The 18,008-nt window shown below is 38.2% G+C and overlaps 1 protein-coding gene and 1 non-coding gene across 3 annotated transcripts in view; one reads left to right on the plus strand and one right to left on the minus strand.

Annotated features, from left to right (window-relative positions):
• LOC140786341 (probable serine/threonine protein kinase IREH1) overlaps nucleotides 1-18,008 on the plus strand; it is a 45,298-nt gene that overhangs the window by 12,044 nt on the left and 15,246 nt on the right. For both annotated transcript variants that reach the window (XR_012108598.1, XM_073134677.1), the window contains exons 7-11: nucleotides 3,149-3,241; nucleotides 3,323-3,463; nucleotides 3,545-3,637; nucleotides 8,337-8,547; nucleotides 8,660-8,745. Coding sequence is in view for 1 of the 2 variants with exons in the window: in XM_073134677.1 (XP_072990778.1) it covers nucleotides 3,149-3,241; nucleotides 3,323-3,463; nucleotides 3,545-3,637; nucleotides 8,337-8,547; nucleotides 8,660-8,745 (624 nt within the window). In the remaining variant the exon portion in view is untranslated. The remainder of the gene's footprint in view (nucleotides 1-3,148; nucleotides 3,242-3,322; nucleotides 3,464-3,544; nucleotides 3,638-8,336; nucleotides 8,548-8,659; nucleotides 8,746-18,008) is intronic.
• On the minus strand, nucleotides 1,943-2,047 carry LOC140787823 (U6 spliceosomal RNA). Its single transcript, XR_012108896.1, has one exon. It is a non-coding gene; the product is annotated as a U6 spliceosomal RNA (small nuclear RNA).

The raw sequence follows: 18,008 nt of genomic DNA on the forward strand, positions 1-18,008 counted from the left end.
ATACACTAATTGTAACACCCAAACTAGCAACCAAACTAGCAAATTTTGCTCTAGCAACCAAACTACTGATTGGAAATATTCCTGAGCCATGCTGAACGGCTAAACCCAATAACAGATCAGAAACATGTAATTTAATACTTGGAGATTCTTCTTTCATGAGAATACTTGCTTCACTAATAAGAATTTCAATGCATTTTATTTGGACAAAAATAATAGAGTACCAGCAAGGTTTTGGGTGGACTATTGAATCCATAATGTATTATACATCTACTAAGTAATAACAAAAAATATAGCAGTAGGGAGGGCCTTCCATGAAATCCTAAGACTAAGATATGGTCCACCAAAAAAAACAACAACAATGATCACAAGAATACCTCTTCATCAGTACCTGGGAAGCTACTCCTGTTGAAGTTCTGATGCCATCCTCTTTCATAAAGAAATGACCAATAATAATGCCTTTATAGAATAGATTATAGAGTGTTGAGCAATACCACAACCACATACTAAGATTGGTCGATAAGCAAATAAGTGTTCGGTTAACAACTTTATATCAGCTTTCAATGTAGATTTGCATAGCAGTTGAGCATCTCTTGGAAACAATCATATGGGTGGAGAGCCAGAGAGGTGATGGCGACGGAGGAGGAGTTGAAGATGGTGATGGCAATGGAGAAGGAGCTAAAGACGATGATGGAGACAAAGGAGGAGTTGAAGATAGTGATCGGCTGATAGGGTGATGACGAGGAGAGATTTCGGTGGAGGCGGCTATCAATTTGGGAAAGAGATGGAGAGAGTTAGGTTAGAATCGGTGAGATGAGGGTTGGGTAACTTGGGTTATTGGATTGGTAGGTTTATTGGATCGTTATCCGGATTCGAATCTGAATACACTAAAATGACTACCATATCCGGATCCGAATCCAGATATTTAACTAAAAGCCTATTCTTTCGTTTCTGGATCCGAATCGGATAGGATTTTTTTATCCATATCCAATCCGATCCGAATCGGGTAATGGGTCAGGTCGTACATAAACCAACTCGTTTTCACTCCTATATACAAATTTGTTTGAAGAGATATGGACACTTCCCAATATATTAACAAAAAAGTTTGAAGGATAAGTTTTGTTACTAATATGCTGATCACCATATAATATTATACATTAGGGTGCCAATTTAATGAATTTTAGATAAATATAGTTGTACTGCAACAAGTTGGGTTGATGAGTCTCTCATAAAGAGAGGCTCAAAAGTGGAGCCATTCCTTTTATCAGCTTCAAATGCTTTATGCCATGATTTCCAAGTTTAGAGGGGGGGAAAGGCCATCTTATTAATAAGAAATGGAAGTAGGGACAATATGACCTCTTTGGAGTTGTATGGTTCCATACAGCAAAAGAAATTAATTATTGCTATAGGTTTCACTCTCAAAACTCACATTAGAGATCTGAAAGAATTTTTATTTCTTCGTTAACTCCGATTGAGTAAAGGTTGGCCTATATATAGACCTTATAAATGGCAACAAGCAAATAACACTCTAAATAATTGCAAAAATGCAAATATAACTCTAAACACCATAAATAGCAAATGTATAATAAAATTAATTGACTTAAAATTAATTTCCTAAAGGAGGAACATCACTGATATATGCGCCTATGTAATATGTCAGTGATGTCCGCATCACATGCATTTCCAAAATAATGCAAATCCTGTACACCCTATGGACACGATTGAACCAAAATAATTTGAACTCTTGCCTCCTTTCCTCTGGTTATTTGTCCTTTTGTTGAATCCAATATTATGTAGTTCTTTTTGTAGGAGGTCACTTCTCTGCCTTCTTTCTTCTCTTGCATTATGTTCTATCTTGCTAGTTTTCTATTGTTATTTTAGTGCTCGAAAAAATGCCAACAGTAGTGTACTCTTATTTAGAATTTTTCCCAAATGGTCCATATTTAAAACTTTTGGGCCATTTTTTAATTTGTGTGCCATTCTTGTGTAGGGGCCATGTTGATCTTCTCATCAGTATCGTTCCAATTTTATTGGAAGTCCCTGAAGAGACAAGATCTTGTTGACTTGGTTTTCACTATCTTTCATATTTGGGGCCAAAATTGGTGGAAACTTGAAAACTATACTTATGGTTAAGATCTAAACCAAAAAATAGAAGAAAGTTAATATCATCAACTCACTTGAAGTGAATTTACTATGCCCCTACTCCACTATTGATTCAATTTTTGAATTTTTTTGGGGAAAACCCTATTTTCCCTTTTGATTTCTAATTTTGAAAGTATTTTACAATTTACATAGATCTATCATCAAAATGCTAGATATATATAGAAGAACTTTTACACAACATATATATATGGCATTATTTTTCTAGATCAGAGATTATTATTCTCTGTTTTGGTTTCTAAACCATGAAAATAAGAACATCAAGTAAGAAAACATACCTTGTTAAGTTTGGAGTTCCAAGTTTGGATCAAGGTTCAATGTCACTAAATCTTCTCTTTCCTCATTTTCTTCTGCCAAGCTGGTCCTCCTTTCATCTCATTTGGACAGCAGAGGGAAACTGTGGGATATTGAAAGCGACCCCATAAGAGTCTACTTTGAGTCCGAAAATATGTGTATACTGACCGAATTGCTCTATAATGGCCCATATTGACCGACACTCTTGATATGGTAGTGATATGGAACATCCCATGCTTAGCTGATCAACACCAACATAGTATGATTTATGCTGGCTGGAACGACTATGGTTTGTTATGGGATTGAGCCACAGGGAACCTGTGTAGTTGCAGAAGATGCTTAGGTCTTAATCCTTTATGGACCTTGCATTGGCAGGGCTTTCATGCATTGTGATGCCTCCTTTTGTCTTTATATTGAAGCAAAAATGTCCTTGGCTAGGTGTAGTTTTTTTACTTGGGAAAGCATATGCAACCTCATCATATATTTCTATCCTTTTGAAAGGGTTCATGTAGCATCTCTCAATTATGCTGTTCCTACTAGCTTTGGATTTTCATACCTAGGTAGAACACAGTAATGATCGTAAAACTCTCTTTCTCTCGGCATGCTTGCTCGTGGTATACTGTAAGTATCTAATGTAGAATAGGTTATGAATTCTCCAGTTATGTTGTGACTGAATTTTGGTCTTCTTTCCAAGTAGGTCCTGAAAAAGGCAGATATGATTCGTAAGAACGCAGTCGAGAGTATAATAGCTGAACGAGACATCCTAATCACAGTGCGGAATCCTTTTGTGGTGAGTAATCCAAATAGTCAGAATTTGCAACTTTTTTTTAAAATGTTTCTTTTGGTTCTAAGTGATTTATATTTGTATAAGGTACGATTCTTTTATTCTTTTACATCTCGAGAGAACTTATATCTTGTGATGGAGTACTTGAACGGAGGGGACCTATATTCATTATTGAGAAATTTGGGTTGCTTGGATGAAGATGTTGCCCGTGTATATATTGCAGAAGTTGTAAGCTCATTCTACTCAGATATCTGTTTATTTTTATTCTTCTGCCAATTTGGCTTTTAAACTGGAAAGCAAATTATGCAGGTACTCGCTTTGGAGTACTTGCACTCCATGCGTGTTGTGCACCGAGATTTGAAGCCAGACAACTTATTGATTGCTCATGATGGTCATGTCAAGGTATTGAACACATCTGTTTTACATATGCATTCGGAGGGATACTTGGTAGCTAGTCTTCTTCTCCTGAATATATGCTTCACTTACTTTAAGTGCAGCTTCAGATAATGATTGAGCTTGTATTCAGTTTTTATGTTACTTTGTATTCTTTTTGCCATTTCTATTCTTTTCTTGGTATGGTTGGGTGATAAAGGTGTAGGTTGAGTCACATGTATTATTCTGCCTCTTTGGAGCAATACTTGATCATCTTTTTTCCTGTCATTTCTAGGACTATATTATGCCTATTCATTGCTGTTTAGCTAACTTGTCCATTAATATAAATAATTAAATATAGTAAATAAGTAGGGAATTCTGGTATTTTAGCTCCTTTGGATTATGTGCGAAATAGGGTTTAGAAAGTTACCCTATTTTAAGCTTTGACCTTTTCCTTTCTTTGTGATGCCACTTTCTAAGGATTGGTAACTCACAGATAACCTGTCTCTTTCTAGATTTATTTAGAAGGTAAGTTTTACAAACTCTAGTGGAGTTCACAAACTTACAATTAATACGTGGACTGTGATATACTTAATTAAGGATCACCATACGGAAGAGATCAACAACATTTTAGAAGGTGATAATGAGGTCATAACAAATGCACTGATCAGAATAACCAAGGTTGACATTGAACACTCTCTCTCTCTCTCTCTGGATATGTGTGTGTGTGTGTGTGTGTACATATGCTGGCCAAAAAGATGAACCCTACCATAATTTATATTGAATGATGGGTTAAACTTATTAATCTCCAAGAACAATCATTACAATTATAAGGAATTCCCAACTCCTTGTATTACCTAAATTAGGATTTGAGCTCTCCAAATGCTATTGAACCTAATACATCAAAACCTATGTGAGTTACCTTATTTGAAGTTCGAGAAGAAAGATCCAAAATAATTATTAACTCATCAGCTACTTTAAAAGCTTCAATCGTTAGAGAATAATGGTTTTTATTTTTTATATTCAAACCTTTTCCTCAATTCTAGGCCTGAGATATTTATTTATAGGTTTAAGAAGTGGACTTGACTTTGGAGTTTTTTTTACTTAATTTAGTCTTAGGAGATTTGAACTCAGGATCTTCTGCTCTAAGACACTATTAACTAGGCTCCATTTGGTTTGAGTCTAACCCTGAATGTGGCTATCTAGATTCATTTCTTAGTCTTATTTTAGGTACCTTAAACTAGACTTAGAATACGTCACGAACCAGATCTGGACCGATCTGGCCGTAAGAAAATTATAAAAATTTAGGTGGTGGTAGCCTCGTGAGTTAGGTATCTAATGGTTCTGGTTTCAGGTCAATCAGACATCTAGATGAAAAGATATAAATAAAATAGTGGATGAATGTTGAAATAGGGTAGAATTAAGTAGTGGTGGACGGTTGTATAATAGGGTGACTGTTGGTGGAAGATGATAGGGTTTGAAAGCTTGGGAGGTTCTGCAGCTATGATCTATTTCTAAAAAGATAAAGATGATCTAACAACTACGATAAAAATGGTAAATGCGATAATAAGAAAATAACTAAACTCAATTAATTTTTAATGTTTGGATACTTGGATTCCTCAACAAAGCAGCCCAACCCCTCTTTATATAGAGGTTGAGCATAATGAGTTCTACTCGGACTAGCCCTAAAGGCTTATACGACTCGAACTAGGACTTACATTAGAGGCTTACATGATTTAATTGAATTTGCTTTAGAGGCTTATATGATTTAATTGAACTTGTCTTAGTGGATTACATAACTTAATTGAACTTACCTTAGTGGCTTACATGACCTAACTAGACTTGCTTTAAGGGTTTACATAAGAGATAAACATGACTTAATTAAAAGATAAATATACTAGATCCATCGAGTCTAATGTTCTCATGATTCGATTCGATTTGACTTGAATTGTATCAATCCACCACGGTTCCGACCATCTTGTCCTCAAGGTGTCTATAGTGATTTTCATACCTTTCATCACTCTCGAACTGCATGCTCTCGACCTCCATATGGGTCTTGTCTACCACGATGGGGGCCCTACGGTGGTTTTCATACCCTAGCCGCGGGTGGCTCAGGCCAAATCCTAGTCACGAGTGGTTCAAGCCAAGGTACTAGTGCATACCTCCACCAGCGACTGCCGACGATGAGCCGCTGTCGTGGGCAAAGTTATTTTTTAAAGGATTTTTAGCCGAATCAAAGGAGAGCTCCAAAAGGATCGAGAAGGCTCTCTAAGCTTTGACGGTAGCTATCCTGTTCGTTACAGCCCATCCCGCACCACCGCATCGTGGGCCACGACAAAAATAGCCCAACCATGGCTATCAACTTCAAACCGTGAGGAGCGTCTTCCATCCCTGCAGGTCGAGCCCGCCGTCGCAGCGACGCAGGAGCAGACGATAGAGACGGCTCCGAGTTGTCTTCCCCACCCGTAGTGGGAGCTAAGGCCGAAACCCTAGCTTCCCACCGGCGGCCATCCAGTCGCTCTCGGCCTCTGCTGCCACGTTCGGTCCCTTCCACGGGACCCCCGCACCCAAGCTAGGTTGGCAGTAGCTGCAATAGAAGGCCGAAGAGTGTCATCGACGACCCTCCTTGCTGCAACAAATCCACAACAGGTGGTCGCTGATCTGACATTCCAGCGACCACCAACGGCCACGGTCAACCTCCTCGGGCCGACTACCAACCAATGGTGGCCACCGCAGCCACCAGAGACTGTTGCATGGCCAATCCTGACGGCCATGCTCACGACATTATTGCCCAAGCGAGGCCACATCGGGGTGGCTTTCACAAGCCTTGCCGTTGTCTCGACTGCATGGCAGTGGGACTATAGGCACCAGCCGCAGCCACCGGGGGTCGAGGGATCCGTCGAAGAGGCGCCATGGATGCCGTTGCTTCAACCCGATTTCAAGCTAGATAAGAGGCCCACAACCTTGCCTAGCTGTCGCTGGTGCCCATGCAGCCCATATTGGCACCCCTAGGCCAAAATCTAATTTCAGCTCTAGAGTTATGTTTTTGCCCTACGAGTAGGAGAGATGAAGTGCACGTATTTTGAGGCGTGCTAAATTTTCGTGATCCGGTTCGATCAACTTCTGCGAACCATATGAGAGGCCATGAGCACAACTTGGAGCTCGAGGACGACTAGTGGAACGAACCAGTGGCCTCGCGCTATTAGATTGAGTCGTAGCTGCATGCAAACCCGTGGGCCTACGAGCATGACGTAAACCAGAAAATCTAACTCGCGTACTAGTCACTTTGAGGACAAGTTGTTGGAAGCGTGGTGGATTGTTACGATCCGACCACATGGGCTAAGTCGAGTCGAGTCAAGTTGAGTTAAGTTAGTTAGTTAGTTAGCTTTATCTTATTATTTTAAATTTCAAATAAATTGGATAATCCACATGTGGATCCGATCCATTAGGACTCTACTCTTATAAGTAGTAGTAGTCATGTGTTGATGAGAGGAATCGTAGAATAAATATTAAGTTATTTCAGTATCTCGTCTTTATTTTTACCATAGCCGTTAGATCGTCCTTATCTTTTTAGGAGTAGATCATAATCGTTGAAGCTCCTAAGCTTCCAAGCCCTAACCACCATCATGCTCTAGCAGCTACTCTACTATACGGCCATCCACCACCACCTTTGGCTATTCACCACTCTCCGACAACTTCTGCAACATCGGATAATTATCGTTCTGCCCTATTTCGACCTTCCTTCACTATTTTATTTATATCTTTTCATTCAAACATCTGATTTAGGTGGAACCAGAACTATTAGAACCCTTACTCACGAAGCTACCACCACATAAAATATTTATTTTTGATATGATATGAAAAAATGAAAAATGTGTTGGTTTTGGAGGAAAAATCTAGATATATAGAAAAAATGGACCAAAATGCTCTTTGACCCTTTGACTTTGAAATAAGGTAGTTATTGTTTTTTTTTTCTTTTTTGAATGATAGTTTCTTTTTCTTGTTCTTGTTTTGAAAGAAATCAAAATGATTGCGGGCTTACAAGGCTTAATTCCTCAGACATGGAGTGGAATGAATTCACGTGTAATCTGATTAGACCATGCATGTTCCAACGGGAAGAAATAGAAGTAGAAGAAAAGAAAGAGAGAGAGTGATGACAACATAGGGAAGAGAGGAGAATTAGGATGCTTTTATAGATGGAGAAGTTTAGGGTCAGCACGATTTCGATCACCAGGGATGTCGTGGTATCAAAATGGCTTCGAGTGGGCGAAGGAAGAAAAATAGTAGTGCATGTGCTTGTGAATTAATACTTATGAATTATTTATAATTTTTTTTCTTGTTATTACATACAAACCAGAGATTAAGGTGATTAACTGAAGCTGTTACAACATGCTTGTCCATTGCTGATGCATTCAGTTTATGAACAATTTGTTCAGAAATCATTATCTAACCAACTTATAAATAATTCATAAGAAGTATTAATTGCGAGCCATGTGTAAATATTTAATAATTTTTCTACTTAAAAGTTTCCTAGATCTATGACGCCAAGATATGAGTACACTTTGTGTGTGCGTGTGTGCGTGTGTGCGCACGCTAGTAGTGATGGACTGATGGACTTTCATGATAATATCTGGTCCTAATATGCTGCATTCTAACAATAAAGCACTTTTCTTCTATCTTGCTTCCCTCCTTGGTATCACCCTCATGGATTTGTTCTGTATGTTTTCAGTTGACAGATTTTGGACTGTCCAAGGTTGGTCTTATTAACAGTACAGATGATTTATCTGGTCCTGCTGTTAGTGGGACATCACTGTATGGAGATGATGAGCCTCAGCTGCCTGAATCTGAGAACCTAGATCAGCAAGAACGGCGGAAGAAACGCTCTGCTGTTGGTACACCTGATTATTTGGCACCAGAGATCCTTTTAGGCACAGGACATGGTTCGTATAAATTATAAACTTTTTAACATTTGGTTACAAGTATTCTTTTCCTGCTGTGGTTGATTATTCCTGTTGCTTTACAGATTTATATTCTTTCTGTTTATAAGTGCAGGTGCGAGTGCAGATTGGTGGTCTGTTGGTGTCATTCTCTTTGAGCTCATTGTTGGGATACCACCCTTCAATGCAGAACATCCTCAGGTTCTTTTCACACCTCAAGCTTGTAGAGCTATCTCATTCATGAATGACTATTTGACTAAGTTGTCCCATTTTCCCAATGACTGTGCAAAATTTATATCAAGAATTTTTTTGGATTACCTAGATATTTAATAGAATTAAGAATAGATAAGATTGGAGGACTAATCTAGTCAATGGAAATTTGATGATAGCATTAAATTGTAGATAGATTTTATTAATTCACCGATTAGTCTAAAAGCTTAATATGTTAGAGAATGATTGTTTTCATCTTTTATATTCTGACACTCGTGTCCGTTCTGGGCTTTATACATCCATTCTGGGCTTTATACATTTTGATTGGTCCAAGATGTGGGCTTGCCTTAAACGAGTGAATGTTTTCATTTATTTAATTGACAAGGTAGGCCTAGCAAGTTCAATCTTAAGACCTTCTTTGATACCATGTTAGCTCACCAAATAGACTAAAAGCTTATGCTTATGATGTAGCATATTGGCTGCACGAAGAAAACCATATTTCATTTGTTTTGATGTTGGCTACCTTTGTGTCACATGAACACAGATTGGAGAACATAGCTGAGCTAATTGTAGTTGGAGATTTAAATATCTTTACCATGTTGTTGATCATTATTTCTACTCAATTAGTATTAACCATGAATTTACCCAATCAGGTATCACTTGATTCCTCTGTAACAAGATTATAATAGCAATATAGCATGTAAGAAATCTCCATAGTGGGTGAAATTTGCCTTAAATACATTTTAATATCCTATTGGTAGCATAAGATAATCTGAATTTCCTGTCATTAAAATTTGCACTGATATGATTGGCATTATAAATTTGTTCTCCACTCTGGGTGGCATTTGAATTTAACTTCATTAATAAGCTCGCACACATACAAACACATACTTGAGCACTCAAGTACAGGTAAAATGTAGGAAGGTTTCACATTTTATGGGTAGGGGTCTCTTAAAAGATGTATGCACTGCACTTGGTAATGTTTACGGGGGAATTAACTTTCTAGAATCAATTATAGTTCAACTAGAGATCAGTACTGTTCATTGATTTAAACAGTATAAAGTTTCATCTGCATCCAATTCGCTCCTGAACTGGTAATTCAACTAGCTTCTGTGGGTAAACAGTGTGTTTCTGCTGTTTCGGGCCTATTTTTGGTGAAACACCCTAGAAAGGCCTGATAACAAAATTCAGCTATGGGCCAGATTTTGAGCTGAATTTGGCATCAATCCAACTCAGCAATCTCAGTAGCGACCCACTGGCTAGAATCCAATCAAGAGAATAAGAACAAATGTGATGGTTTGGCTTGACTCCAATCTGTTTCATTTTGCTCCTCACCACCTTGGAGGCTACTTTTGCCCCTAAATCCTCTCCAGTATTGGAATTGGAGCCTGAAACAACCAAAAGCTATTGAAATCCAAGACATTTTGTTTTTCTCAGTGATCAAAACCAAAGTCAGAATTTCGAACCATGGATTTATACATTTCCGAGTTCCAACATCTTCAAATCAAGAGCATTTGAATATAATGTCTTCTTATGCATCAAATGAATAAGAAAAAAGATGGATATTACGGACCCTAAACAATGCTTTTTTCAGATATGTGCCTCTGAATAAATATTGTTTCTTGAATTATTCATGTAGGATTTAGTACTATAGATCAATAAATACTATATGAATTTTCCAATTTAAATCAATTAGATGCCTCACCATGTTTTGTACCATATATGCCATTCATTCTTTAACAAGATTCATGTATAGGGTTTGGTATATCTTTTATTCCTTCGATAAACAATTGATGCTTTTATACACTTACTGTATTTGTTTCACATACCATATTAATATAATATCATCGGATATTTTATAGATACCTCTCTAATACTTCCTTTATATATCCAATTTTTAAATTAAATTGTTAACTCACCCACTATCATAATTATCAGAATTGGATCAGATGTTAACCTAGTCAGAGCTTGGGTCACTTAATGGTTCAATACTTCAATTCACCCGATCAGATTGCTGATTTTTTTAAAAATATTTAAATAATATATAGATAGTTCTAAATAATTCTAAAAATAAAAAAATCTATAAAAAGCAGCATAGGTGTATACATACCCATCAAAACATATATTATTTGTATAGATACCCACCTGATTTTTTTTCAAATTAAATTATTTAATAGAAAAAGATAAAAATATCCTTAACTAAGAGAAATACTTGAAAACTAAAATAATGATATTTTTATCTTTTTACATTTAAATTGTTTAAACTTTAACGGTAGTTTACTTCAAGGGGTATTCATACAATAAAAGAGCTTTTAAAGAGTATATATGCAAAAGTTGTGTATTTTGAATGATATGTATATAAATATGAACTTGAGATGGGCATACAAGTAATTATGGAATTTTTAAAGGGCATATGTGCAACAACATCTGATGAAGAACCAAGGATTCTAAATCTGATAGATCAAGGTAGATAATGCCCAAGACTTCCATTTGATGAAATTGGAGCTGGTGCTGGTGATGTTGCTGCTCCTGCATTAACACAGCATATTATATAAGGCCAATTTTCTGATGGCAAATTAATATATTTAATGATCTATGCATCTAAATCTACACCTTATAGAAATCAAAGTGTGTATTTCTTCTGCCTCTGATTAATGTTTAAACATATCTTGGCTGCACATTTCATAATCTTATAGGCTGCCAATCCATTGATTTTGTATTCATTTCGAAGGTTGAACATTTCATTTTCAGTCTTACGATCTCAATGACTTGTTGATCCTGCAAATATGCATGATAAGAGATGAATGCCCATTATGCTTGGCCCAATAAAATATAATATTTTTTAAATTTGGCTCGTTCGCTAGGCTCGATATCTTATAGACCAATGAGCAATAACAGGTTATAGTATTCTAGTTCGGCCCGAGTAATTGGTGGGTTGAGTTGTGAACAAATATTTAAATCTGATCAGCCTGAAAAGCCTCGCTCGAATCTAACCCGGCTTGCTCGATGATTACTATCGATTCAATAGTCCTTCAAATATCAATTTCATTGATTTGATTACTTAGCTTATATAGCCTACAAGCACATGATGGCCTATTTTTCCCTTATAAAACCAATAATCTCAACACTCCCCCTCAAGATGGGCGATAGATATCCACTAAGCCCATCTTGTCACATCCTCTAGTTAGGTCCAAAGGATTGAGCCCTTTCGTCAGACAATCTGCTACTTGATTTTTAGTTGAGACATGGTCTAGTTCCAGGAGTCCACTGTTCAACTTCTCTTTGATGAAGAACCGATCAATTTCAATATGCTTGGTTCTGTCATGCTGCACTGGGTTGTTGGCGATGTTTATGGCTGACTTTTTGTAGCACCACAACTTCATTCTGCCCTCTTGATCCAACCTCAATTCCACCAATATACCTTTTAGCCACATCAATTCTGCGACTCCTAAAGCCATGGCTCTGTACAATGCTTCTGCTGTTGATCTTGCCACCAAGGACTGCTTCTTGCTCTTCCAAGAGACTAAGTTGCCTCCTACAAAGATGTGGTACCTTGAGGTGTATCTCCTATCATCGGCACAGCTAGCCCAATCAAGGTCACAGTAGCCTTCAATACTCACATGACCATTCTTCTTGAAAATTAGTCCCTTTCCAGGAGCACTCTTTAGATACCTCTGGATCTGATACACCATGTCCATATGACCTTTCCGTGGGTCATGCATGTAGCGACTCACTACACTTACCGCAAATGAGATATCAGGACGAGTGTGACTCAAATAGATCAAACTGTCTACCAGTCTTTGGTATCTCTCATGATCAATTGGTTCTTCAACCTCTGCACTAAGTTTGAACCTTCGATCGATCGATGTAACCACAGGTTTACACCTCAACATTCCTGTTTTAGTAAGAAGATCAAGAGTATACTTTTTTTGGGAGAGAACAATCTCTTCCGCTCCTCGAGCTATCTCGATCCCAAGGAAGTATCGAAGCATACCAAGATCCTTTACCTTGAACTCTTTGCCTAGTCTCACCTTGAGTTAGGCAATCTCTCTCTCATCATCCCCTGGGACGATCATATCATCTACATAGATTGCAAGTATGGTAAGGTGACCCCCGTTTCGTCGAAAGAATATGGTGTGGTCGGCATTGATCTGTTGGTACCCTATACCAATCATAGCTCTCTTGAACCTGTCAAACCAAGCTCGTGGAGACTGCTTTAGCCTATAGAGATTTTTTCAACCTGCAGACCTTGCCCACCGTCTTGTCTGTGCCACATCCTGGTGGTATATCCATGTACACCTCTTCCACTAGGTCCCCATGAAGAAACGCATTCTTTACATTCAGTTGGTGTAGTTGCCACCCACTATTCATTGCCAATGAGATCAATATCTGAACGGTGCTCATCTTCGCTACAGGTGCAAATGTCTCATCATAGTCGATGCCATAGATCTGACTGTACCCTTTTGCAACCAAGCATGCCTTGTAGCGCTCAACCTACCTGTCTGGATTCTGCTTTATAGTGAATCCAACCGTCCTTTTTCCAGATGGTAGTGACATCAACTCCTATGTGCGATTTTTGTCAAGAGCCCTTAGTTCCTCATGCATGGCTGCCTTACACTTTGGTTCTCCTTTTGCTACCTGCTAACACTTAGGAATAAAGACAATGTCCAATGATGCAATGAATGCTCCGTATGTGGATGAGAGGTTAGAATAATGTTTGAAACGATAAGGAGGGTTTCCCGCATTGCTGCGAGAGGTCCTCCTTAATGTCACGGGAAGAGAAGAGGGAGGAATCATATCACCCAAGTCTGTGGTGGATGGTGTAGGTGTCTCAGGAGTTGGAGGAGACCGGGACGAGGGACTTGGCACGAGCGATACAATAGCCATAGGCACATTCACCTTTCTCCTTCTCTGGTACACTCTCAACTCCCCCTGAGCCTGATTCTCTTCTCCTATCATCTCTACTTCCAACTCATCCTCACCTACCCACTTCTTTTCTGACAACAAGACTTGATATCATCTCTAATTGAATCGGCCTTTCTCCTTTGTTTCTCTCCCCATCTCACCCAATTTCTCCATTATCTAGCGAGTCACCAAAGGGTGAGGCTACTCTCGAGGGATAGTACGGCTCATACTCACGAAAAGTCACATCCATACTCAAACAATCGCCTCTCTCCTAGGCTCCAACACACATACTCTTCTGAGTTGCACAGTAGCCTACAAAGACACACTTGACTGCCCTAGGATCTAGCTTCCCTACTGTTGGTCTATCATCTCTCACAAAGCACACACAACCAATCACTTTCAAGGGAAGAACTCCTCCGTTATCACCCTTCAACATCTCACAAGGGGAATTCCAATTTAATATCCTTGAGGGCATCCTGCTGATCAACTGAGCAGCTGTTAAGACTGCTTGCCCCCACAACTAGTTTGGAACATTCATTGAGATCATCATGCACCGAGCTCTAACAGGTGTCTATTCTTCCGTTCTGCTACCCCATTCTGTGCCGGTATATATAGGCAAGTAGTCTAATGTTGTATCCCTTGTACAGATAAGTACTCCTCAAACGCCTTGTTGGTGTACTTTGTCTCATTATCGGATCTCAGTACCTTAACTACTGCACCGTGTTGGGTCTGTATTGCCTTATGAAAATCTTTGAAACATGCAAGTACATTGCTCTTGTTCTTTATCAAATACAGCCAAGTAATCCGAGAAAAACGATCAATGAAGGTCACAAAATATCTATAACCATTGATTGTATTTGCCGGACAAGGGTCCCATACATCAGAGTGAATAAGATCAAAAACCTCAGAACTCCTATTCCCAGAGCTATGATAAAGCTGCTGGTATGTTTTCCTAATTCACACGCGTCACAGATGTTAGTGTTGAATCCAAACCTCCTCTGTCCATGTACCACAATCCTTTATGCCATGTGCCAGTCCTAAGTCTTCGGCCCGTCTCCTTCTTTGTGGAGATCACCTTAGGAATATCAAAGGAAACAACACAATTTAGTTGGAGGATAATAGCTCTGATAAACAAAAGATTTACTGGAAACAAGGGAGCATGCAATATATTGGACAAGGTCACTAAATTGGTACATTTAGCTATACCCTTACCAACCACCGGCTGGGCTATACCATCTGTGGTCTAAATATTCTCTAGAGGGATCAAATGAGTGTAAGAGGTGAACTCACTAGAGGCCCCTGTCACATGTCTAGATGCACCAGAATCTATGATCCAATCTAGTGATCTCATGGGAGGTATAGAGGCAACAGCATGTGCAGTACCTGTGGTCGAATGAGCAAAGGTAGCAAAGTTACCCTTAGGATCAGATGTGGATGTCTCCTTCGTTCCTCCATCTCCTGCCATTCTTTGCTTCCTTTTGAGCATCTCGAGCAGCTCGTGCTCCTTGGTGAAGCCTGTCTCCTCCTCAACATGTGGGTCTACCATCATATGTGCCTGGTAGCCCCTACCTCTGCCTCCTCTACAGACTCCACGTCCACGACCACGATCTCTAGGCTGCCCTTTCCAACCTGTCTCTCTCTCCCTCAGTGGCTTCGGACATGCCTTGCTCAGGTTTCCCACTTCTCCGCAGTTGTAGCACTTACGGTGTAACGCCCTCGCCCGGCACGGGCACGCCCACGCGCCCACATGGCACGCGTGGCGCACGCGACAGGACGGGCGGGGCCCGTCATGCACAGATGCTCTCCTGTACACATACAATCATGACATCATTAAATACTACTTGATAACATATCTATGCTCTCATAATCTAACACTAAATAAAACATACTATTAACCAAATAAACCCGTTAATATATGAATATCCAAGTCCATAATAGTATACACTAGACCACTACATAATCTGGCAGGACCCACACAGGTCACAACAAACCATCAAGATATAACTAAAATGACTAATACAAGAGTACACTATGATTCGACTTGTATGATACAAGTCATCGTCTAATACAAAAGAGTACAAATATCAAGTACTGGTACAAGTCAATATCTGGTTAAACTATCATCTATACCGTCTCGTATCTATAGCTCACCTCATCATCGTTCTAAAATATCTTCTCAAGATATCTCAATACGCTATCACGTACCACAAATCTGAGAGTGTTAGAAAAGAAATAAAAAGAGTCATGAGCAAAAGGCTTAGTGAGTAGACCTTACCCTGAATCAGTGATTTCAAATAGAGAGTAAATCATGTACTGGATAATATGAATCAGAAAGAGCATTATGCCATGAATGAATATGTGAATGTATCATCAATAATATAAATGAACAGTAGATAACATGTCATGTCATAACTGATAAAATATGTAATCCTCGATAATGTATAAATAAATCTCCATGTCATATCATCATCATAACTCTCTCTCTCAAATATGACACAAGATGTATGCCGACCATAACCATGCTATGATATTAAATACAACCATATATGATGTATATTGATCACTCGATAATCAGGTAACCAAATGATAATGAAATCATATGCATTTCTCAACATCACAATCATCACCGATACCTCGGTATAATATCATCGTAGTAGACCACTGTGCACAGTCAACACCTAGTACCCGGTCTCAACATCATGCCTAGAGACTCAAAGCATACTCTGCCATCCACAAGGAGTATCTCAAATATGATCATACCCTGCCATCCGCTAAGGGTATCAACATTTATCTAGACTGGGCACCCTTCTAGCTGATAGAAATCTCGTAAGGATAACTCGTCACATATGCCCTGGCGAACGACATGTGTCCAAATGTCTACTACGCACATAGACTAATGACCTCGGACGTAAGGCCAATAGGATCGCGACTATGTCGAGCGATCAATCATCCACTAAGCGCGTCCTAATTCTCGCGCCCACTCGGGTATACTCACGCTTTCTATCAACTATCCTATTAATCACATTTCATGCTTTTCTTCTAAATAACAGATCATATGTATATATCCAGTATGATAACAAGTCAAATGCATAACAGGAATTTAGGTGGAGTAGGAATTAAGAGAAAAATAATACAATATAGCCTCCGATCATGTAGTCAACACATGTATACTCATGCTAATCTATTACATGCATACTCATGCTACAGATCAACTGGACATAACATTATAATAGTATAATCATCTCTCATGATCTCTATATATCACCAATGTGCTCATATCCCAGATCAACCTAATCAGATGCATGATAAAATATGCTCGACTGTAATCATCTCTAGATAAAGTCATAATCATGCTGGAGGCCAAAACATGCATATACATAAGTTATAATATATCCTAATTTGAGAAAGGCGTCTAGGGGATAAGGACTACTCACCGTCTGATCAGAAGACACAAACCACGCATATCTCACGTCCGTCAATTAACCGAGTGACACTCATCACTAGCAAGGTCTACGGGGTCTCAAATGAGGGGTTCGGGATTTGAAAATATTCAAGTAGTATAATGTTAGCCGTTTATCTAATTAGAATTAATTCAATTAAGATATAAAGGTTTATTAGGTTTAGAATCATTTTTCTTTATTTTTGATTATCATAAAATATTAGTTATAACATAAGGAGAATATGCCTGTTTCCTTTTATACGAGAGTATTTCTAAATATATAATTATAAAATAAAATAAATAAAATAAAATGCTAAATAAGTATAGACAAGGTCTAATTATAATTAATTTTATAAGTCATACACTATCTTGATTAATTAGGGACAATGCAGTCTTTACTCGATAAAATAATAAATAAATAACTAAATAAACTTAGTATTTTATTTGTTGCAGAATAATCATAAAATTAATAGAAATACTTAAAATATATATGATGAGGGTATTAGAATATAAATCTAATAATTATAATTTACAAATCTATCTATTAATCTAATAGATATGTAAATAAATATAAGTATTACCTATATTTATACCTAATTAATCATTAATTATAAAAATTATCATTAATAAAATTATATTGAAGGATATATAATATTATTAAAATAGTTAATATCTAAATAATCTATTTGCATTAATTAAGAAGAAAAATACCTAAATAAATAACATAAAGAAAATAATTAATTAATAAATAAATTAAATCTGCTACAGTGCTGGGCCGAGCCCACCACTGTGCAGAAAGAAAGAGAAGGAGCTGAGGAAGGAGAAAAAGAAAGAAAGAAGAAGAAGATGAAGAGGAGAAAAGGAAGAGAAGAAAGGGAGGAGGTTGTAGACTCGAGTTGGCGGGGAGGGC

The sequence above is a fragment of the Typha latifolia genome, chromosome 4 (assembly GCF_019914945.1).
Source record: "Typha latifolia isolate L0001 chromosome 4, TyphaL0001v2, whole genome shotgun sequence".
Lineage (NCBI taxonomy): Eukaryota > Viridiplantae > Streptophyta > Magnoliopsida > Poales > Typhaceae > Typha > Typha latifolia.